The sequence below is a fragment of the Dipodomys merriami genome, unplaced genomic scaffold, assembly GCF_024711535.1.
Source record: "Dipodomys merriami isolate MVZ:Mamm:240054 unplaced genomic scaffold, mDipMer1.0.p SCAF_4, whole genome shotgun sequence".
In the NCBI taxonomy this organism is placed as follows: domain Eukaryota; kingdom Metazoa; phylum Chordata; class Mammalia; order Rodentia; family Heteromyidae; genus Dipodomys; species Dipodomys merriami.
In genome coordinates, this window is record NW_027205603.1 from 78,950,260 (window position 1) to 78,974,843 (window position 24,584).

The window sequence follows — 24,584 nt, forward strand, 5'->3', positions numbered from 1 at the left end:
GAGTCAGTGTAGGGGAGATTACATCTTCTTCAGCTCTCATTCCTCTTTTGTAACATAGCAATTGACATTTAACAAGTATCAATCTGTAGTTGTGAGATGATTTGGTGCATGAAAAGATTCTGAAATGTTCATGAAAGAGAAGTTTTTTTTTTCTGAATAATGAAGAGTGTCATCATGCAGTGATATAGCTGTGACCAGTATATAACCATTCACAGAAAAAGCCACAAAACAAATGGAGGTGTTGTGAGCAAGTTTTGCTTTAGTGAGTTATATCCATACTCCTTTGTGTGCATGTGTTTGTGGAAGGGAAGGTGGCTGTTGTACCTCAAAGCAATGCAGGAACCAGCTCATCCAGTTGCAAGAGCCAATTGGGCACATTTTACCCCATACCTACATCTGTGAGCTCAGCTCATATTAATAGCACAAAATGAATCACAGGTATTTCTACCACAGAAATTGGCAAAAAAAAACCCAACACTACAAATCAGAGCAGAAAGCTGTTAAATACATTCCTGGAACTTAAATGCACAATCAGCCAAATGACTTTCATGTCAACTATGAAGCTTGGTCTTGAGAATTGCTTGGTTTTAACATTTATTACTTTGAAGTTAAACTACATTTTTTTTCAGAGTGATCAATGAGAGAAAACAAAATTCCTTTGACTCATTCTTAGATTTGCTACTCACAATGTGGGTTATAGAATGCTTTACTTAAGAAATATTTGATTATGTACTATGTGCCAGTCATTGTGGTGGATGCTAGAACACCAAGTTAGGCAAAGAAAAGTCCTTACTAAACACATTCCTTCCAAATCATGATGGTCATTTCCATTCTTCTCCATGCACTTGAAGTAGTCAAATTATTTTCTGCAGAAAAATAGAGAGAAGGAGAAGAGTAAGACTATCTAAGTAAGGACTATCTTTCCTACACTATTCTTGAGTACAAGCTTTTGAGTTTTGACAGACTGATACTAGAAAGCTTTATTGCCATGAAGCTTATGACTACAGTTTATATCAATGCTGGGATTTAAATGTGTATTTTAAAGTCCTTCAGGGAAGAAAAAGATGTTTTTAATCCTTTCATCCAAAAAGGAAATCTCTGTGGAACTGCTAAATTAATGGAGGGGGGTAGGAAGGGGAGATTAATTTATGTGGCTTTATTCTCTGCTCTGCTTTGGTTAATAATAAAATGGGTGTTTTTTTTTAAACAAAACTTTAGATGAATTCATCAAATGTGACTTGGCCCATTCTGGAAATTACCTGGAAAGCAGAAGCATTTATTATCTTCTAACCTCCTAGAGCACATAGTTCAGAGACAACTGGTGCTTTGTTACTCAAAATGTTGAGATGGGAAGATAAATGAATCAGCTCAGCCAGGCATCTAAGGAGTGATTCATGTTGCCCTGGGTCAGCTCTCTTCCTTACGTCTGAAGTACCTGCTTATAATACCCAGAGATGATTGAAATAATGGGGTTTTTATGAAGAGAAAGGTTCCTTGTTTGCCATCCGTGTGCATCTCCTTTGTATTTCTAACATTCTCTACTCAGTCTAACATACCACCTTTGGAGAGGTGCTATAATATAGTGCCTCCAGATGTTCACTCATGAGCCATGCATCCTTGAGTGAGCCAATTAACTCTGTGCATGTATATTCACCAGCAAAGTGGCAGGATGCTAGCGGTCTTAAAGGTTACATGAATTAATGTCCACAAAACACTTTGTATAGTGCATGGGGCACACTAAGAAAGCCCTGTCCAATGTGAATTTCTGGTCTACTCAGTGTCCTTCTAGGCTGAAGACCCTTAGCATTGTGCTTGACCTGCTGTCATGGAATTCAACTGATATTGTGCAATTCCCCTATTTACATTAGCAAAATTTCAGTGGTCACTAGATAGAAAATGGTATTTGAATATGTTAAAAAAAACTACCCTTAATCTCTGAGGGAAGTGCTGTTGTTTGGCTTAGTGCTATATAATAATCGTTTCATATATATATATATATATATATATACATATATATACATATATATACTTTTAATTTTAGAAATATTTTTTAAATCAGCAAACTGATTTTATAGATGCATAATCTTCTGGATTTCAACCTTCTGAGTAGCTAGCACTACAGGAAGGAAGCACCAACACCCAGTTGAAACATGTCCTTTTGAAGTAGCAAGTGCTTTTCAGCAGATCCAAGTCTATTACCTTTGATGGTAACTTAAGTACTCTGGACGTGGAAGTTTCAAAATCAAGCTGTCAGACAGACACAGGCCCATAGTATTGCTAGTTACCTTGTTGTATATATGCTGTTTCTATATACATATTAGGGAGAATTAGGGCTCTTATTTTCTGTTACATATGGAATTTATCTATTGTTTTTACTTTCAGTTAATTTTATGCACATGCTCATTATTTATTCATTCTATTGAGATGGGACCTTGCTGCGGTGTCCAGGCTGATTTCTATTTCCTGGGCTCAAGTGATCCCCGTGCCCTTGATACCCCCTTCTCCTAGGATCAAAGGTGCCACATTATGTGCCTATTTTAAAAAGGAAAAAGAGGTCATCATTTATGAAAACAAGAAGAAAAGGCTTTGACTGCAGTGGAGGCTGACTGGGTCAGATCATGCTCACTGCATCCACTGTTTCAGTTCCTCTCAATGAAGTGTGAATGTCACCACCTTTCCCGTTGTTCTCCATGCCAGGGGTGAAAAATGCAGACTTGAATGAGCTGCAGGAGATCGCCTCTGAGCCTGACAGCACTCACGTGTACAATGTTGCAGAGTTTGACCTGATGCACACAGTGGTGGAAAGTCTGACAAGGACTGTGTGCTCCCGGGTGGAAGAACAAGACAAGGAGATCAAAGGTAACAGAGGCCAGGGCATGCCGGGGACATGGGCTTCACAGTGCAGCCAGGGCTTCAGAGACTGTGAACATTCTCCCTGAGTTTCAGGTATTTTACAACTCCTTTCTTCAAGTCTTAGGAAGACTTGGTTCATCAGAATCCACAGGGAGCATGATATCGCCTGGCTTTGTGTCAGGGGATGATTCTCTCTACTCTGTTACATTTATAACATGTTTTTTTATTTACCAAATATTTAATTTGAAGATAATTGTACATTCACATGCACTTGTAAGAAATAATACCTATAGAGATCGTGTATCCTTTACCAGTTTTCCCCAAAGGTATGATATTACCATGTATGATATTACCAGCATAGCATGAGCATTGATGCAGTGAAGATACAAAACAAGTCCATCACTAGCATGGCTTATGTTGCCCGTTATTAACCACCCTCCCTTTTCTCCCTCTTGGTCCTCTCCGTAAACCCTGACAACTACTAATCTGGTCTTCATTTCTTGTTTTTCTTTTTTAACTTCGAAAGTATTATATAAATCAATTTATTCAGTATGAAACATTTGAAGCTTGTTAATTTTTTGTTTCATGAAAGATCCCCTGAAGACACACTCAACTTCTTTTGTGAGTCAGCAGCTCTGCATTTTATATTGCACTGTTGTAGTCCATGATAAGGATGTCACTCAGTTTCTTTAACCATTCACACATTGAATGACATCTGGATTCCTTCCAGTCTGGGACTACTGTGAAATAAAGCTGCTGTGATGATTTGTGTATTTGCTCTTGAGTGAGCACAAGTTCACACATTCCCTGGAATAGTGCCCAGGAGTACAATGGCTGGACCATATCCTACTTGCATACATGTCTAGTTTAGTTTTCCTTAAAAAACCCCACCAAATTTAAGAGTGGTTGTCGCATTTTACATTTCCACTAATAATGGACGAGTAGTCTGGTTTCTATGAAACATTTGTTTCACCAACAATTGTTGGTGTTACCATTTTTTTTAAAGTTTAGCCATTCTGGCACATGTAGAGTGAGCAGCACTGATTTTCTTTTTTATTTCTATCATGGGTAATGAGTTTGGCTATCTTTTCACATGCTTATTTTTCCATCGGTATGTCTTCTGGTGAAATATCTCCTCCTGTGTTTTGTCCATTTTCTAGTTGAACATTTCTGTGTGTCAAGTATTATGTAGCAATGATTATGTAGATTTGTTTCAGGACTTGCTAGTTTCTGCTCTATTAGGTCCGCTTGTCTAACTCTCTTCCACTATCAGATAGTCTTGACTTACTGTGTCCATACAAATTTTGAAATTAGATGTGAAGTCCCCTATTTTAATTTTTTAATTTATTTCATTCTTAGATCTTGTTTCTTCCAACTAGAGATTAGAATAATCTTTATTCTACAAAAGAGCTCACTGAAATTTTGAAAGGAATCACATTAAGTCACTTATCAGTGATCAAAAATCAATTGCCAAAGATCAATGAAGAAGGATCATTTTTTTCTTTACTGAAACATCTGATCCACATTTAATCTAATATTTTAGACATTCTTTGATTTGTTCAGTCAGCATTTTGTGGTTTTTACTACATATATATATATATATATATATATATATATATATATATATATAGAGAGAGAGAGAGAGAGAGAGAGAGAGAGAGAGAGAGAGAGAGAGAGAGAGATCATAATTATGTCCTATATAGGTTTTATTAGAATTACTTTTAAGTATTTAATGTTGGATGCTTTTCAATGTATTTTTAATTTCACTGCTCACATGTTCCTTGCTTGTAAATAGAGATAAACTTGGTTGTCTTGCACACTGTGATCCATGCTATGTAATGTGACCCTACTATTTCCGTCTGGTTTCTACAGTCTCTGATGAGAAATCTGCTGTCATTCACATTGTTTTCCTTCTATGAATAAAGCTCCTTTTCTCTCCCACTGTTTTTAAGATTTTGTTCCTTATGTTTTTCAGAAGTTTGCCTTGTGCAAAATTTTTCAAGGTAAAATTTCAGGAATTTCGACAAGAACTTTCCACAGCACTACTTTCTCTTCTTTTGGGATTCTGACAGTACAGATTTTAGGTATTTTGTTATGGTCCCACATATTGTTGAGGCTCCATTAGTTTTTTTTTTAAAGTGTGCTTTTAATCACATCTAGTCATTTATATTGCTCTAGCAACTAAGTTCATTGATTCTATTCTCTGTCCACTCCATTCTTCTGTTGAGCCCAGTTATTCCGGTTTTCTTTTCCTTTAAAATTTTTTTTTAAGAGTGCTAAATTTTGAGCTCAGGACCTCATGATTGCTAAGTAGGTGCTCTTCCACTTGAGGCACATCTCCAGCCAACTATTCAGTCAAAAAGAAATTTAAAAATTTTTAATTTTTTTTCTAAAACTGTCACCTGGTTTTTAAAAAATATTGCTTACATCTTTGCTAATGCTTTCTGTTTTTGTATTTTCTTTTGTGCCAGTCCTAGGGCTTGAACTCAGTGCTTGAGAATTTTTGCTCAGGATTAGCATTCTCCAAGTTGAGTCACAGTTCCATTTCTGGATTTTTGGTGATTAATTGGAAATAAGAGTCTCATGGACTTTCCTGCCTGGGCTGGCAATGAACTATGATTCTCAGATCTCAGCCACCTGAGTAGCTATGATTACAGGCATGAGCCACTGGTGCCTGGCTAATGCTTTCTATTTCTTTGTTGAGAGTTTTAATCTTACTGTTTGTTTCTGTGATATTTCTAAGTGTGCATTTCAAGTATTGCAAAATGGCTGTGACTTCTGATTTAACTGGCTTTCTTTGATACCATTTTGGTGGAGGAAGCAGAGACACATTCTCATTTTGCTAGATAGATATATGAGTCCAAGTTACTGCTTTTCTGTCTCTAATCTTTTAGAAGAAGACAGCTACTTACTAGCCTTCCACTAATACAACCCTACTAAAAGAGCAAGAGTCCTGCATTATTGTTTTCCATAGAGCCTGTACTGACAGTACTGTGAGAGTGGCCTTCCTACTGCTGGATAGTGGTTAACATTCCTACTCACCATCAGGTCTCCTCTGATACTATTCTAGCAAGAAGAGGAATGGATGCCCCATTACCTCAAGTGGAGGTAGAGTTCCAGGAAGGCCCTTCCAGTGGTCTCCACTAACATCTCTAAAAATGATAGGAAGGATTTATTATTATCACTCTTGCTTGGATGAAGGAATGAGGATAGATGTTATAGCCAAGACAGGGTGGAAGTTTTGGCTTCCTGTTTTAGCCTTTTCTGTGTTGGCAGGCCAGCTTTTTCTTAGTCCTTTGGCTAGAGAGAGCAGGCTTTGTTGGGAAACCATTTGTCCTCATCTATTGTTGTTTCTAGGTTGCCAAAGGCTTTTTCTCATGTATCTCTAAGATATACAAGTAGAAGACCAAAAAGAAACACACCACTGTGATATTACATGAATCCTGTAGTGGCCCTTAGCCTTCTACCTTTTTCTCTTCAATTCCTCTGCCTTCATACAGTTATCCTGTATATAATTTCCAAAAATTTTCAGTCATATATAGAAACAAAGTCCTACTGGATTTAAACAAATTAATTAACTTTATTGTTATTATAGAGGTGATGTACAGAGGGATTACAATTATGACTACATTTCCATTCATACAGTATCTTCTGTTCCCTCAGTCTCTCCAAGTCCCTCCCTCCTGTCTCCACCCACAAGTTGTATAGTTCACTTTCTTTAATGTCCAGTGAGCTCCACTGCTGAACTTTTTCACCCTTTTCCCTTTGAGTTCTGTACCCCCTTCCCCACCCTCCTAAATCTATATCCTCATGGATTTTAAATTCCTGATTCTCACAATATGCTTGGCCTCTTACCTAGTTTGCCAGATATGTGTTTTGAGAGGAAGGCGTGGCATATTTTAATAATCTTGTGTTTTTTCATGCCTTATTTTTTTGCAAGAGTTTGACATGCTTCTGTTCTGCTTATGTCCATCTCTCTTTCATTATTTCCCTTTTTCTCTTCTCACGTCTAGATCTGTTGGGATGGAATTGGACATCCAAGCAGAAGGATCATGAACAAATTATTCTGAGTTTCAGACTGAGACTACTTTATATCTTAGCCTTTTCCAACACACACACACACACACACACACACACACACACACACACACACACACACACACACACACACACACACACACACACACACACACCCCTGTGGTTGACCAGAAAGTATGTTATACTTCCTGGTCATCGTTGATATTCAAAACTGAGGGGTTTTCACATTACCATGATTGTTTAAGTCCACTCAAGTAAGTGCCTCTAAAGACTGAGAAATCCTAAAAGTGAAACTCTTTCTTTTCATTTCCTAGTGATTGTTTTCAGTGTCTTTTCATTATTTTGGTTTTGAATTAGCACACATTTGTAGTATGAGGGAGTTTCATTGTGATGTTCTTATGCATGAACACCATGTACTTTGAACAAATTTGCATCTATGATCCTTTTTAGTCCCATCCCACTTCTACACCTCTTGTAGTCAGTCATCTGTGACGAGTGCAGCCTCTTAAGGTCATAGGAATAACTTCAGGAAAGTAGTTTACTTGATATATTTTCTCCATTTAGCCTCAGCCATTGTCACCATTGGGCCACCTACGGAACTGATAACTTCTGAAGTCACTGCCAGAAGCTTTATGGTTAATTGGACTCATGCCCCAGGAAGAGTGGAAAAATACAGAGTTGTATATTATCCTACTCGAGGTGGAAAACCAGAGGAGGTAAAAAGGAAACAGTCTTTATGAGATGAAAATGTATATGTATTGGAGACTATTATGCCACAAATACTTTGTAGGACTTTACTGAAAGACATTTCTACATTTCTATATTGTCTTCCATCTCTCTGAGCTGTAGCCTTTACATATTTTCTCTCATTCTTCCTTTAAGTAACTTGTAGAATTGCTTAGCAGCACATATCTAACATAACTTATTTTTCTTTTTAAAATTAGCAAGTTCTAAAGCAAAAACTATCAATACCTAATTTATCTGGCCAGCATCATTCATCTTTTTTCCATTTGGGAGTGGTCTGAGATTTCTATCCTGGAGAAGACCATGTGCTCCAAGTTAAGTGGTGATATAATGGACTAGACTTCCAGGATCTGGAGTTTCATGAATGTTTTTAGAGATTAGTCCAATTGGAAAGCCATAATAAAGCAGCTGTGGCCAGCATTTTTCATAGTTTGGCCAGATGATGAGACCGTGAACTTTTGCCAGATGATGGGACCATGCTATTTCCTACCTTTGATATAGCTCTTCACAGCGAATAAGCTAATGTATGATGAAATCCTCATTTCCTTTAGTTGTTCTAACCTCCATTTGACCTTGGCATGTTGCACAATTTTCTTCTGTACCGTGGCAGGATTTGTGAATTTCTTTTCCCCTTCAAGTGTTAGAGAAGTTGATTATGGAATTTTAAATCATCTGGACCAAATAGAAAGATAAATCAGAGTGCTTCCAATGCTTGTATTTTTCATGACTGACAAAGCTTTTAAATGTTTTCCAAAGTTCCATGGAAGACAATTTGTGTCTGCTATTACTAAACGGATAAGAATAGGATAGTGAAGGGCTGGGAAGGTGGCTCAGTGGTAGAGCTCTTGCCTTGCATGCATGAGGCTCTGGGTTCGATTCCTCAGCACCACATAAGCAAAAAAAAAAAAAGGATAGGATAGTGAAAGACATAGTAATGATATTTCCATTAGATATGAATTAATAAATAACCCTGGATATGTTCAACAAAATGAATATCACCTGAGAAGAGTTGACAATGGCAATAGAAATGAGAAGACATGATGAATTCTTTAATGAATTGTTTAATTATTACATAATGAAATGTTCTGGATGATCTTTTTGCTTTTTGTTTTCAATTCCGTAAGTGACATGTCCCCTACTCTCATTTCTCAACCAGGTGGTGGTGGATGGAAGTGTATCTTCTACCATATTGAAAAACTTAATGTCTTCAACTGAATATCAGATAGCAGTCTTTGCCATATATGCCCACACTGCTAGTGAAGGCCTGAGAGGAACAGAAACCACATGTATGTATTGAACTCCACATATCTTCTGGATTGTACAGTGTTGCTCAGATGGCCTTCCCTAAAGTGGATCAGCCAGACCGATAGATCCTGAATTGAATTTGTAGGATGTAGATGTTATGCTGTATAAAGATTTATAGTGGCCGTGTATTAAAAAAAATCTCTGCTTTGTTTAGAGAAGATCAACCTTTGTAGTGAAAGGTGAAGATTCATAAATTATTTATCAATTTTAGTAAATTCCTTCTATGAACCCAAAACTATGCTGAGATTTGTAGAGCAAAGAGCTCTGTGGCTCTTCTGTCCAGTAGAATATCAAAGAAATGATGTTACATCTACATTCAATATCCATATCATAGAAACAATCTTCTGAATACTTCCCTAGGTGTGATCATGATAGCACATTACACCCTCTCCCCCTTCTCCCCCCCCACTTACATTCTTGGAATCATGAGAAGAGATAATCTGTTAAAAAGAGATCAATCAAGCCAGGTGCTGGTAGCTCATGCTTGTAATCCTGACAACTCAGGAGGCTGAGATCTGAGGATTACAGTTTGAAACCAGCCCAGCCAGAAAGTCAGTAAAACTATGATCTCAAATTAACCACCAAAAAGCCAAAAGTAGAGCTGTGACTCAAGTGGTACAGCACTAATCTTCAGTGAGAGTGAAAAAAGCTTAGGGCCAGGGGCCAGGTCTGAGTTCAAGCTCAAGAACAGGCACGAAAAAGGAAAGAAAAAAGGGTCAACTAGTCATTCTCTATAATTACACTGAAAGTATATTTTAGTCTAGTAAGGGGGTGGAGAAGCAAGCCATGCACATGAGAACCTATCAGTACCTTGAAGTGCTGTAACACAATTCAAAATGTGCACAAAGAGCTCCAAGTGTGAGCAAAGACCAGAACTTGACAACATGGCTAGCAAAGTGAGATCACATTATGAAATAGCTAGAATTATATGTAACAACAGCGATGTGTCATGCTTTTCACTAGTCTACTTGAAGCCAAGATCTTGCAATTCGTCCTAAACCAATAATCTCTAATCCCCAAATACGACCAATCTTACTTCTTGGTTATTCCATGCTCAAGGACTCTTATAAATGACTGAATATTTAAAAGAGTCTTGTTTGCAGATGCTTTACCCATGGCCTCAGACCTTGAGCTGTATGATGTGACTGAAAATAGTCTTCGTGTCAAATGGGATGCAGTGCCTGGTGCCACCGGATACCTGATCCTCTATGCTCCTCTCACAGAGGGTCTCGCTGGGGATGAAAGAGAGGTAACTCCTGCCATCTTCTATGGTCTTGGAATCGTAGATTTCTCTGCCTCTGTCTCTGTCTCTGTCTCTGTCTCTCTGTCTCTCTCTGTGCCAGAACTGGTGCTTGAACTCAGAGCTTCATGTTCTTCCTTGGATTTTTTGCTCAAGGCTGCCACTTTACCACTTGAGCCACAGCTTTATTTTTGGCTTTTTGCTGATTAAGCAAATTTTTCTGCCGTGGCTAGCTTTGAACTGATTTTCAGATCTCAGCCTCCCAAGTGGTTAGGATTACAGGTGTGAAACACCAGTGCCCAGCTTTTGATTTTCCTAGGACAAGTGGTTTTATTATAAAATTTGAATATATAATCTTGGAAATGTCAGATTGGTGGAAATAAAACAAATAGTTAAAATCCTATTACCTAGAAAGGCTTGTTAACATTTAGATAGGTCTTTATTCAATGCATTTCAATATAACAAATGAAAGCATTTTTTTGTAACCTGCTATTTTTTTCATTTCTTGTGTGTCTATACTATTAAAGGATATTTTAAACAGTCTTTTTATGCAGTCATAGTATTTCACTGTTGGTTTGCACAGGTTGTGTTTAATTAACTTCATGTTATTGAACCTAGCGATAGCTTATATAAATAATGCTTAACATTCTTAACATTCTTATCCTTTATCTTTGTATGATTGTCCAGCTATTTCCTTAGAATAAATTCCCAGAAGTAGAGTTACTTTTTCAAAGGTTTTGTAAATTATTAAGGCTTATACTAGATATTACCAGATGGCTCTAAGAGAAAGTTTATATAATTTATTTTACCATGTGCTGTTCAAAAGTGACTTTTTTTTAACCCTATATGTTGAATTAAAAGCTGTTCTACTCATTTGAGAGGGAGAATAAAAAAATCTCATTGGTGTGATTTTTTAGCATCTAGTCTACTTAAACTACAGACATTTGACTCCCAAATGATTTATTTCAGTCATTTTTTAAGTCTCTTGACACCAGAGAAGTGTGATTTGACTTCCAGAATGGGTGTGGCAGTTTGGAACGTGAGTTTTTGACACAGCCTAAAAAGCTGCTTCTGATCATTGAAATCCTTAGAGTCAAAATAGGCAGATCTTAGTATCCAGAAGAAAGGCTTCACCGCCTGGTTTCTCTGCTTTCCAAGTTTAGACAACTTTTCCCCACCCCACTTGCATTTAAAGTTGATCTGGATTATTCTGGCATACGGGACACTTAAAACTGTTTCTGGGAAAGATGTTCATCTTTACTATAAAATAGAGAGAAATAAAAATTAGAGGGCTACTAGTTCACAACCAACAGATTAGCAACCCCTTTTTGAAGTCTGATAATATGATGCAGTCATGAACATGTAAGAACACAATCACTCTTTTGCTGCAGTGGGCAGATAGATTGGTACAGCTACCTTGGAAAATGTTTTGAAATATGAGGTTGAAGCTATTTATTACTTTAAAGGAATAGGAAATCATGTTGTAAGAATTCTCAAGGTGAATATTTGGCTGGAATAGAACATGGCAAACAAACAACATGCTGCATCATCAGGGGAAGAATGGAAGACAGTAGGCTATTTATATTGAAGAGTAGCATAGAGGAGTTAATTAGAAATGTTGACTTTTTCCCTGTGTGTCAGCATGGATAAATCATAAAGCATAATAATGACAGGAAAAATCCATACATTGTAAAAATGTTGCATTTATATGGCCCCATTTATATATATTATTAAATGTTGTAAGACTACATATTGCCAGGTACATACATACAAATACAGAAGTAAAAATATAGAGCAATCAGATAGATCAATATTAGGACAGAGATGGTGAACTGATGTATAAGAAAGAATGTCTGCTTTATCTTAATGTATTATTTAGTTCTTTCTAAAATAAGTCTGAATTTCACAGTATGATAATCTAATATTTGTTACATTTGTTAGGCATAGCATATTTTTTTGTACAACAACAATTGTATATATTGAGATAGTTCAAAACTTTAATTTTGTTTTTATCTGTCATGGGGCTTGAACTCAGGGCCTGAGTGCTTTCCTTGAGCTCTTTTGCTTAAGGATAGAGGTCTACCACTTCAAGCTAGAGCTCCATTTCTGATTTTCTGGTGGTAAGGTGGAGATAGTTTCCTGCCTGGACTGGCTTTGAACTGTTATCCTCAGATCTCAGCTTCCTGAGTAACTAAAAATTTAACTTGAGAAAAGCACAGTCATGTGACTGGAGACTATGGAGATTTTTTTCATCCTTCAGGAATCTAAAGCTAGCTTGACACATGATTGGCACTTGGTAGTCACCTATTTGAGATTATTGTCTGAAATGATCAATTGCAAAGGTCAGAAAAGTTGTCCCTGAATCAAAGTGCCGAGTTGGACATTAAGATAGCCTTATAATATAATTACCCTGAATACTGGAAGAAACTTGCATTCCAGATCCCCTTGTCACATGGAGTGGTAAAAGGGACCCCACTTAAGCAGACTTGAAGCAAAAACTGGGCATCTGGCCAGAGGACTGGTGAGGCACCACGTGCCTGCTTCCAGCCTCGTGGCCTGAGGCTCCTGTCATTAGAGAACAGTTTTGATTCAATTCCATCCCCATTGTTCTGGAGACCCAACACTCAACCCTGCTGGTCATTGATCCAGATGAAAATGCTGCCTTAAAGCAGCCTGTGCAGCGCATTCAGTTTTAAAGACTTCCATGTTCAGTGCTGCTAATGAACCACAACTGGAGACAATGGAAAAGTTAGACCTGAAGCCTCTTTGATGAAGGGATTGTGAGGAGATGCTAAGTGTATTCAATAAACATCTCACCTTTCTTTAACTCTATTCTGATCCACAGACATAATACACACTTGCCTATGAACTAATGATATGTATTGTTTTCAGATGAAAATCGGAGAGACCCACACAGACATCGAGTTGACCGGATTGTTCCCCAATACAGAATACACAGTCACAGTGTACGCCATGTTTGGAGAAGAGGCCAGTGATCCTGTTACGGGACAAGAAACCACATGTGAGCAAGATGGTCATGCAGATAAAATCCTCCAACGAACGTCCATAGGCTTCTGACTTAGAATGATCAGTTTTGGTTAAAACTCTGGAAGAGTTCATTGCAACATAGGAAATTTTATTTCTTCTGTCTTGTATTGTTGTGAGTGATAGGGCTGCTGACACTAAACTTTATCTGTCTTATCTCAATCCAAAAGCTAGATCAGGATAGGAATGGAGAACTCCGGAATGGCTAGGGGGTGAGAACGGTGGCAGATATCTCACCTTAACTCATATTTTAGCAGAGATGGGTGAAAATGAGATGTGTTATTTATATATTTTTTTAGGTTGTAAAAGAAAAATTAGAGCACGTGGCTGATATCATACTAAGTATAGGAGTCCATGTAAAAGCACTTAGCATATAGTTCCTCCACATCTGATCAAAATGAATATGAGTTTATTACAATGTTTTTAATTGAGTAAGACTTTCATTGGTGAGGCTAGGCTAGTTTTTTGTTTTTTGTTTTTGGCAGTCATGGGGCTTAAACTCTGGGCTGGGCACAGTCCCTGAGCTCTCAGCTCAAGGCAAGTGCTCTACCACTTAGACCCACAGGGCCACTTCCGGTTTTTGAGAGGTTAATTGGAGATAAGAGTCTTACAGACTTTCCTTCCCTAGCTGGCTTTGAATCTTGACCTCAGATCTTAGCGCCCTGAGTAGCTAGGATTACAGGAGTGAGCCCCCAGCGCCCAGCTGCAAGGCTAGTTTTTGCTATTTTATTTTAGCATTTTATTATTTATTTATTCATTCATTCAGTTATATTATCTTTAAGTAGTTGAACACAGGTATTTCAAGGCAACATGCCAGTTTATGAGTTCAATGCACCTCCATCAATGCCACCTCTTTCATTATTTTTCCCCATTTCTTCCAACCCACACATTCTTATGATTTGCCAGGTATTTTATTTTCTTTTGTTGTTGATTTTTTTTAATTTTGCTTATAATGTTGGGGAATTTAACCCAGGGTTTCATACACTAGGCAAATGGCCTACTATTTTTTTTAAATTAATTAATTAATTAATTTTTTTGGGTCCGGTCGTGGGGCCTGAACTCTGGGCCTGGGTGCTGTCCCTCAGCTCTTCAACTCAAGGTTAGCACTCTACCACTTGAGCCACAGCGCCACCTCCGGCTTTTTTCTTTTTGCTTATGTGGTGCTGAGGAATTGGACCCAGGGCCTCATGCATGCAAGGCAAGCGCTCTACCACTGAGCCACCTTCCCAGCCCCAAATGGTCTACTATTGAACTACATTTTTGGCCCTAAGGCTAATTGACACTAATTGTGGGAAATTTACAATATTTTCAAGAAATATGTGGTTATCTATTTTGGAAAGTATACTCTTTTGAAACATGAGAAAATACAGAGCACCCTGAGGACTTAGGTGTCCTTTCTAAAATACTTTTGACTCTAAGACTCTACTTGGGAAATCATAATAGAAGTTAATGATAAGGAAAGATGTTTTCCCATACCCTGCTTTGTTAGTTGAGAAAGTATTCTTTCTCTTCAGAGGAAAACAGATATAATTAACACAACAAACAAACAAAACAGAGAGAGCCCAAAGCAGCAGAAGAAAACAAAGGAATCATACCAGAAATTATCTAATATATCATTTGACTCAAGGAACTTTGGAATGCTATTTATTTGAAAGAAACACCGTTACCATCTACCAGTCACTTAGAATACTCATTTATTTATGTATTTAAAAATGTGTATGACTTATTCTAATGATTAGCAATTGGTTAGAAATGAGAAATCTTAACATATAATGTCCTGGGAACATGCTTCCAAGACTCACATTTGAATTCATTAAGGAAACTAGAGTTTATTGTGCTTTACTACCAAATATAAATATACCTGAATTTCAAAAAGAGGTGTAGTACAAGGTATGCCTGATACTTAATTCTATATTTTGTCATTTGCCTTTCCATTTGCCTTTCTCTTTTTACCCTTTTCTCTGGTTCCTTAAGTATTAGAAGGGTCATTAACTCCCATAAAATCAAAGAACCAGTGTATGTTTAATGAATGAACCAATTGACCTTTTCGAGTTATATACCTTGGAGCATTTTGCTTATGGCTATTGATGAAAATTTTCCTTATTTGTCTCCAAGGTTTTAACTGTTGACTCAACAGCAATATTTATTCTCTCTCTGTCTCTGTCTGTCTCTGTCTGTCTCTCTTTCTCTCTCACACACATACACGCAGAGAGAGACAAAGACCAGAGACAGAGACAGAAAGAGGGAAGGAGAATGAGGGGAAGATAAAGAGGCTGAGGGGTCTATTATTCCATCTTTTATTACTTGGTCTAGAATCAATCAACTGCCTGAGTTCAACTTACTTTTCTTCTGGTTTAAATAATTTTGACTTTGGCCACGTTACCTCAATTTTGTCTTCAATAAGATCAATCATTGCAATTCTTTGCTTGAGATTGAACAATATTTAATAAGATAACATTATACATCAGGTTCATGGAAAGCACTCAATAAATGTTAGCAATTATTGCTACTATAACTATGTATAAGATCACAAACTCTCAAAGATTATGGTCAGTTTTTACCCAGTTGAATCAGAAGAGTCCTTGAAGAAGTTAAAATAGCTCTGGAACTGACAGAAATCAGTGGAAATACCAATATCTCTTTAATTTTAAAGTAGGGGATTTAGCTAGTGATAGTGATTATGCAGTGATACCTTAAACATTTATTGAGGGTTTGCTACATTGTGGGTAGCTCTGGAAACAAATTTAAATCCTATTCGCTAGTCCTCCGAGGTTCTAAACATTGAAGGAAAGGGAGAGAGAGAGGAAACAATGTTCCATGAAAAACAATGAGACAGGAAAGGGAGCTAGGCAGTGCCTGGGGTGGAAGATTGATTGGACATAAGATGATCATGGAGAACCTCATCAAGAAGGTGACATGACACACATCAATGACCTGGAGAGGTGAGGAAACCATCATGTAAGATGAGGCAGAAGGGCCTGGTAAAGGACAGAAAATACAATGTCTTCTATGTGGGCTCAGCTGGAGGTTCCACGACCAGGAAGAACTGGCAATAGCATGAACCTAGGACAGCAGAGCAGGAGATGGAGAGAGCAAGATGGTAGAGGTTAGCTTTCAGTGTCTTAATGGCTATTGTAACCATTGAAGGAGTTGGGAACCATTTGGATGCTTTAATGTAGAGAAAGCTGGTCTGGCTGGGAACTCTGCCTGCTCATTTAGCTGTATGAGATTGGGGAAGACGGAAGCAGGGAGGACAGTTAAGATTATGTGCAAAATGTTTCAGCCAGTCTCAGGTAATGGGAGCAACCATTTGTTAGCAGTGGGAGTAGGAAGAAGCAGTCGGATTTTGGGTAAGTGTAGAAAGAACTGATGATGCATTATAAGTGAGTTATGAAAAGAAGAAGAATCTAGGGCAGTCTAGGTTTTTGGCCTGAGTGGTGGGAAACACAGGATTGCTCTTTGTTCAGGGGGAACAGACTGAAGGTAAAGGGTGGTCCAGTTTTTCACAGGTTAGAGATGCCTGGTGGCAGATGGCATCATTCTCATTGTATGAATGGACAGTTATGGAGCTGAGAAAGTGGCTTTGTCAGTCACATGATAGTTTAAGTGGACAAGCATGATTTGATTTCAGAGATCTATTTCATATTGTTCATATCAAGCTATAATGATAATACTGAACAGAGAGAAAATCACTCAAATCTTTGGGCTAGTACCAGGGCTTCATGCTTCATGCTCTTGCTGGGCTTTCTTGCTCATAGCTGGCACTCTATCACTCGTGCTATAGCTCTCATCCAGCAATTTGCTGATTAATTAGGAAGGAAGTCTTGAAAACTTTTCTGCATGGGCTGAGTTTGACCAGTAATCTTCCAGATCTCAGCCTCTTGAGTAGCTAGGATTATAGATGTGGTACATGAAATCTTACTTATTTGTAAGCAAATGGAACTTAATTATTGCAAACTTTCTCTACATGGAAAGTATCTTCTTGGTTAATTAGACAGCGTGTTTGGTTTTGAGACAATTTACGGATCACTTCAGCATTGCTGTTCTCTGGGTGATAGTTTCTCTTATGAAATAACTCAGAAGTCAAAGATGCTGTTTCTTGTCTGTTTTTTTTTTTACAACTATGCTAGTTAATATCTGAATTATATTCTTTTCCATTTACTGCTCAGTACCTTTATCACCACCAAGAAATCTGAGAATCTCTAATGTTGGCTCTACGAGTGCTCGATTAAGTTGGGACCCAGCATCGAGAAAGATCAGTGGTTACCGAATCGTATATACCAGTGCAGATGGCACCGAAATCAATGAGGTACGTTGTGGAACATGATATGTATTTTCCAGGTTGTTGTGTGCTTTTTATTCATGGCAGCATATTCAAAATATAATGGCTTAAACCATGATTTTCTATTTATTTTCCCTCAGAGGATCTGTGAGTCAGGAGTTGGGCTTGAATGTGTAGTTTGGGAGGGGGAATAAGTAGAGTGACAACCTACCTGTGTCTGGAGTTGGCATCATCTCAATGGCTTCCTTACTCCTTTGTCTGGAGTTTGCTGGGGACGACTGGAGCAGCTGGCAACCAGAGCACACCTCTATGTCTCCAAGTAGACTTCTCACATGAGGTCTCTAATGCCAGCTTAGACAGTATTGGCTCAGGAGTTCTATGATATGTACAAGCTGTGTCAGCTTGAATGACCTGGACTCCAAGTGTTTGATATCACCTCTGCCATATTCCATGGGGAGAGATATCACAGGCCCATGCCTGGATTCAATGCAGGGAGAAACATAGATTCCACTTTTGGGGAGCCTGTCAGTCACATACTGAGAACAAATAAGATGGGTGGTACACAGGAGTTTGGAACAGAACAAAGATTGAAATAAGAACCACTAAGCTATAGGTGTTTCTTGTCAGTAATGAATAAGCTACTCATCCAAAAGCCTTGCATTTTGCTATATAGGAAGATCAGGTAGAAAATACAAATGAGTGAAGCATGCCATTACACCCACAAAGAAATACACTCTAACCTGTTTTTCTTGAAACATAAGGATAATTTAGATTGTATTTTACATCCCCATTTTGGGTATATGGATGTAGAAGAAACTATTTTCCATAAAAAGGGAACAGCATAGGTGAGGGCTGTCAGATAGTAAGACTCCTGGAGAATTACCAGAGATTTCTATATTTTACGAAACTGATCAATTAGAAAAGAATCAACCAGTGGGTGCCAGTGACGCACACCTGTAATGCTAGCTACCCAGGAGGCTGAGATCTGGTGAATGCAGTTCCAAGCCAGGTTGGGCAGGAAAAGTCTGTGAAGACTCCTATCTATGAGTCTATGAGACTCTTATCTCCAATTAGCTACTTCAAGAGCCGGGAGTGGAGTTGTGGCTCAAGTGGTAGATAGCTAGCCTTGATCACAAAAGCTCAGGGACAGTGCCTAGCCCGGAGTTCAAGCCTCAGAACCAATTGAAAAAATAATAAAACAACCAAAACAATGTAATATCTATATTCATCAACAAATGCATGTTCATTATGAGCCCTCCTTCTCTGGTAATGAGTTTTGATAAGAAAAAATATACTTCAGTATATATTTACCAATTATATTTATAATCACAATCTGTTGATAAAAAGCTAACATTGAAATTTTGACACAGAGTGAGTACATTTTATTTATTTTTTATTGTTGGTGGTTTAAAAACAACTTCCTGCTGCACACCAATGGCTCAAGCTTGTAATCCTAGCTACTCAGAAGGCTGAGATCTGAGGATTGCGGTTCAAAGCCAGCCCAGTCCGGAGATTCTTATCTTCAATTAGCCACCAGAAAACCGGAAGTACCACTGTGGCTCAAGTGATAGGTCACTCACTTTGAGCTGAAAAGCTCAGGAAAAGCACCCAGGCTCAGAATTCAAGCCCCACAACCAACAACACCACCAAAAAAAGCAGAACAAGAAACAAAAAAATATCGGCAAATGCCCCCTATGTAATTATTGTGAACACCTTGCTTTGTGGTAGCTGTAAATATTTGGGGAATGGGACAGGAGGAAAGTAGCAATCATTCACAAGTAACAATCATTCACGCCCCGGCATTTGTACAGAATGTTATGCTCTTTTGTAAGAAATGTTTTATGATTTTTTTTTTTTTTTTTTAGTCGGCTGTGGGGCTTGAACTCTGGGCCTGGGCGCTGTCCCTCAGCTCTTCAGCTCAAGGCGAGCGCTCTACCACTTGAGCTACAGCGCCACTTCCGGTTTTTCTGGTGGTTATTGGAGATAGGAGTCTCATGGTCTCTCCTGCCCGGGCTGGCTTTGAACCGCGATCCTCAGATCTCAGCCTCCTGAGTAGCTAGGATTACAGGCGTGAGCCACCAGCACCCGGCTTTGTTTTATGATTTTTAAAATAAGTTTGGTGAACCTATTTTTGGTGGTCATTTTTTAAGGCAGTTTTCAAATGGTGGTTGCATTTTCTAATCCACTCCTAAACACTAAGTTTGATTTTTCAGCTTCTCTGTTAATATAGATGCGCCCTTTGGAGATAAACAAAATACATTGGCAAATTCAGTACTAGTGATTTCCTGGTGCTTTTGTTTGTTTGTTTGTTTTGCTTTTTGCCAGTCCTGGGGCTTGAACTCAGGGCCTGAGCACTTTTTTTGCTTAAGGCTAGCATCTATCACTTGAGCCATAGCACCATTTCCAGCTTTTCTGCTTATGTGGAGCTGAGGAATCGAACCCAGGGCTTTGTGCATGCTAGGCAAACACTTTACCACCAAGACATTCCCAGCTTCTTTCTGGTGCTTGGGGAGAAATTACATCATATACATATCCATGCTTATAAGATTTTTTTATCTTTGCAAATGTTTGCCCCAATTTTATAAGTTTTCTGTAGTAAACAACCAAGGTGTGGATAGTGATACCACAAGTTAATATAAGTAAAAACCAGAGAATGATAGGCAACAAGCTTTATTACTCAGTTTAACATTTGGTTTTGGAAGTGGTTGATGGATGAATAAAGTGTGGTTATTTTTATTACATAGTTTCTTGCTTATAGACTTAAATTGTCAATGCTAGTAATGATTATTAAACTTTGTAAAAATATATATACTTGTTTTTCCATTGTATGCAAATTTAAAAAAAATGTGCCATTTCTCGGTTGTATGTTTGATTATGTAGGAAATGTTTGTGAGCAGTTCAAAAAATGAAAACAAAAAGTTCCTGTGTGGGGCTGGGAAGGTGGCTCAGTGGTAGAGTGCTTGCCTTGCATGCCTGAGGCCCTGGGTTCGGTTCCTCAGCACCATATAAGCAAAAAGAAAAAAAGCCGGAAGTGGCGCTGTGGCTCAAGTGGTAGAGCGCTAGCCTTGAGCTGAAGAGCTGAGGAACAGCACCCAGGCCCAGAGTTCAGGCCCCACGACCGGACCAAAAAAAAAAAAAGTTCCTGTGTGTGTATGTGAGGCTGAAATTAAGCTTCTAGCAAGATTGCTCATAATATTACCCACAAAAATTGTCACAAAACAATGAGATCACAGCATTTGGTGATCATTTCTTCAAGTTTGTCTACATCTTAAAAGTACTACCAACAGAGTCAGTTCCAAAACTAGTAATTTAAATATTATAGAATAAAAATAAGAATAAATGATAGAAGTTTTGTTTTTGGTAGAATCATCAGTGTTGATATTATATCAACTCTAATCTGTTTAGTATCAAATAAGGTGCTGTAGTAAATGAATTAGATCCCTGTTAGCAGACACACATGTCGGGTTAGAGTACACACTAAGGGCTAAGCATTACTTAGCAGCAAATGTTACCAATCTCTGGTTCAGAATGAAATGACACACATTTTCCACCACTATTGATGTGTAGCTCAGCTTAACACAAGAGCCCTTGATTATGCAGTGTGGGAAGAGCTCATGTGAAACTGCACCTCTGCCATGGGTGTGAGCTGGGGTGACTGTTGCATCCCACTGGGAGTTTGGTCGGGCCAGGATGACTTCATTCCTGGCTGGCATCTCAGTGTTTCTTTCCTTAAGAGTGGCTCAGGGTTACCGAATGGTGAAATGGAAGTTCTCCTCTGGCTAGCGCTTTATTTAGACTCCTTAGCGTTGGATAAAATGTCTGGATTTGCTCTTGTAGTTTAGAAGAGCTCTTTCTTAGCTTATTTAAATCTATCTCCATTTTTATTTCTTCTATTCACTCAAACAGTACAATTAAATAGAGTGCTTAGGAGACAGACAGTAAACAAACAAATAAAATAACTTAAGGTATGATTTGTGCCACAAAGAGAACAACAAAGAGAGTGTTAGAAAATAACGCAACTAACTGGCTGGCTGACATTGGCTCATGACTACAGTCCTAGCTACTCAGGAGGCTGAGATCTCAGGATTGTGGTTCAAAGCCAGCCTTGGCAGGAAAATCTGTGGGACTCTTATCTCCAAATAACTGCCACAAAAAGCCAAAAGTGGTGCTGTGGCTTAAAGTGATAGAGTGCTATTAACCTTGAGCAAAAGAAGCTCAGAGACAGCACATAGGCCCTGAGTTCAAGCCCCAGTTCTGTCACACACACACACACACACACACACACACACACACACACACACACACACACACACACACACACACACACACACACACAGAGTGCCCCAAAGAAAAACATGGGAAATGAAAACCCCTCTGAGGATGCTCAATCTCTCAATGACAAAACCATGTCTCTTCTTTCCATCACTTTTATGGGTGACTTGGAGCCAGGGGTGTCTTGTAGATCCTGCCTTCATCAACTCTCTCTTTGTGTTTTTTTCCTTGGAGGTCTATTCTCTGTTGTTAAGTTCTCTCTGCTCGCTCTCCCCCTTTCTTGTACTCTGGTCTTTATCCTTGGGATGTCATTCCCTTATGGACCTTGAAGAGGTTGGTAGATACTTTCCTCGACCGTGTCTTTCTAGGAGAGATAAAAGGTATATTTCCTATCTCCTGGATGATGATGATAATTCCTCTTCTACGATTACTCTCTCCTCTGCACAGTTGCTTCCCTGTGAAGCGCTCAGAGGAATTATTGGGTAACATGAAGTTGTGGGAGCCAACCCAGCCCTGGCAGTGAAGACCAAACCTGGCAATCTGTTAATCTGGCTGGAAACATTCTATACATTTGTATTTACATTACTTCAGTTGTGTGCCCTTCCATACTCTTCATGAACACATATCATGAAGGTATTATGAAGGATATAAAAATACCATAGATAGCTTACATAAAGACATAAGATTGGAAGTAAATACGTCTACATATATATGAATTGACTGCTTTTATCATTGTATTGTAGTATTTCTAGCACAGTTATTGGCTTTGTGAACTAAGGGCAATAGCAAATGATTCCTAAAGAATATTGGCTAGACCTACCAAACCTCATCTCTTTTGCAGGTTGAAGTTGATCCTATCACTACCTTCCCTCTGAAAGGCTTGACTCCACTCACAGAATATTCTGTTGCCATTTTCTCTCTCTATGAGGAAGGACAGTCTTTGCCTCTGGCTGGAGTTTTCACCACAGGTAATAATGACTTGAAAGCTTTTCAAAGTAAGTGTATAGCACCCAAAACCTGGACTAGCTCTTCAGCTGTGATTTTGAAGTGATTACATTTTCTTTTAAAATATTAACACACAAATAAACAATTGGACAACTAGCATGCATACTAATCATTGTCTATCAGAACAAGAGAGACCATTTAAATTCAAAATATCTAAGGTCTTGAAAAATTTTACATTGCTCTGATTTGTTATTTTTAGTGCTGGTCTAGTGGCTTGATCAGGACCTGGATGCTGTCCCTGAGCCTTTTTGCTCAAGGCTAGTGCTCTACAACTTGAGCAACACATCCACTTCCAGATTTTTGGTGGTTAATTAGAGCTAGGAGTCTCATAGACTTTGCTGCCCTGGCTGTGTTTGAAGTGTGCTTCCTGACTAGATAGGTGTAAGCCACTGCACCCAGCTTTCTTTTATTTCTTAATGCAAAAATGTTGCATTTTCTTTATTCATGTGTGTTTGCACTGCATTGAGATCCCTAAATTGTTGATAGTTGGCAGCTGTGTTTGACCAATAAAATCGATGTTTCACAATACTTACTCTATCATTCAATAGCTAGTGCTATATTTTCATTGACCCTAAAATCTTTTCTTTGTTGTTGCTGGTGGTGGTGGTCGTAGGGTTTGAACATAGGTCCTGAGCTCTGTCCCTGAGCTTTTTCGCTCAAGGACAGCATTCTACCACTTTGAGCCATAGCGCCATTTCTAGTTTTCTGGTGATTAATTGGAGATAAGACTCTCACAGACTTTCTTATCAGGGATGGTTTTGAAGTGTGATCCTCAGATCCCAGTCTTCTGAGTAGCTAGGATTATAGGCATGAGCCATCAGTGCCCGATGAGCCTAAAATCTTAATATAACAAGGAATGTTTTCAAAACTAAAAGCAAACAATACATGAGTACATTATTTCTCTTTTTCACATATCTTACAGTTACTCAATGAGTATAAAACTTTTTTTATTGTTTGCTTTTGGAGCTTACTGATTGCAGTTCCAAATATATTTTCTGTGATATCAAAGGAAATAAGAAAAGTTAGAAATGAGAGCAAATCTGGATTGAGAAGTTATAATTACAAAAAGGTTGATAATTTTACAAAAAAATCATTTGTAGAGAATTCTGGCTGGAATTTTCATGTTATCTTACAGATTATTAAAAATCCCTGGTTTCCAATAATAAAAATTAATGACTTAGAAAATTTATTTTGGATATAGCTGGACATTGTGCTTTCTCATGTAAATCCCCAAAATGGATAAGCTGTGAAGTGCTGGAAGATCTGATCAGCTATATTTCCCTTTTGATGACATCCACACATATACATTAAAGGATGAAGTTTCTTGTCTTGGGCTCAATTTATTACCCAGGAGTGCTTTTACCACGAAAGGAAATAGAAATAAAAGGAAGCAGTTTTTAGGGTGCCCTTTTGTTAATATTCTCAAAATACTCAGAATATAATATCTTTATAAGATAATGATTATGGCATGTAAAATTTCTTTGAATGAAAAGAGCCTAATGCTCAAGCTAAGAGTTCTGAATTATTGGAATTAAAAATAACTTGGTTATTTTTACAGTATTATTAGCTTGTGATCCTGGTAGATGCCAGCCGCTGAAATGTAAGGCCAGTATTATTAGTTTGTGATCCTGGTAGATGCCAGCCTCTGAAATGTAAGGCTGTATTGGATTTTGTCCATAATTTTCCAAAAAAAACCCAAAAGATTCCCCAGACAGTCTTGTCTCCCTGTGACCTCTGAGAGCTGCCTGGGTTTTGCTCCCTCGTCTTCTCCTTTCCCTAACAAATCTCCTTCCTTGGCCT

At 38.3% G+C, this 24,584-nt stretch overlaps 1 protein-coding gene across 3 annotated transcripts in view; it reads left to right on the forward strand.

Moving 5' to 3' along the window:
- Col14a1 (collagen type XIV alpha 1 chain) overlaps positions 1-24,584 on the forward strand; it is a 197,498-nt gene that overhangs the window by 67,710 nt on the left and 105,204 nt on the right. For all 3 annotated transcript variants that reach the window (XM_069991329.1, XM_069991330.1, XM_069991331.1), the window contains exons 9-15: positions 2,698-2,859; positions 7,456-7,607; positions 8,792-8,921; positions 10,044-10,189; positions 13,073-13,202; positions 17,395-17,534; positions 22,621-22,747. In XM_069991329.1, the coding sequence (XP_069847430.1) occupies positions 2,698-2,859; positions 7,456-7,607; positions 8,792-8,921; positions 10,044-10,189; positions 13,073-13,202; positions 17,395-17,534; positions 22,621-22,747 (987 nt within the window). The remainder of the gene's footprint in view (positions 1-2,697; positions 2,860-7,455; positions 7,608-8,791; positions 8,922-10,043; positions 10,190-13,072; positions 13,203-17,394; positions 17,535-22,620; positions 22,748-24,584) is intronic.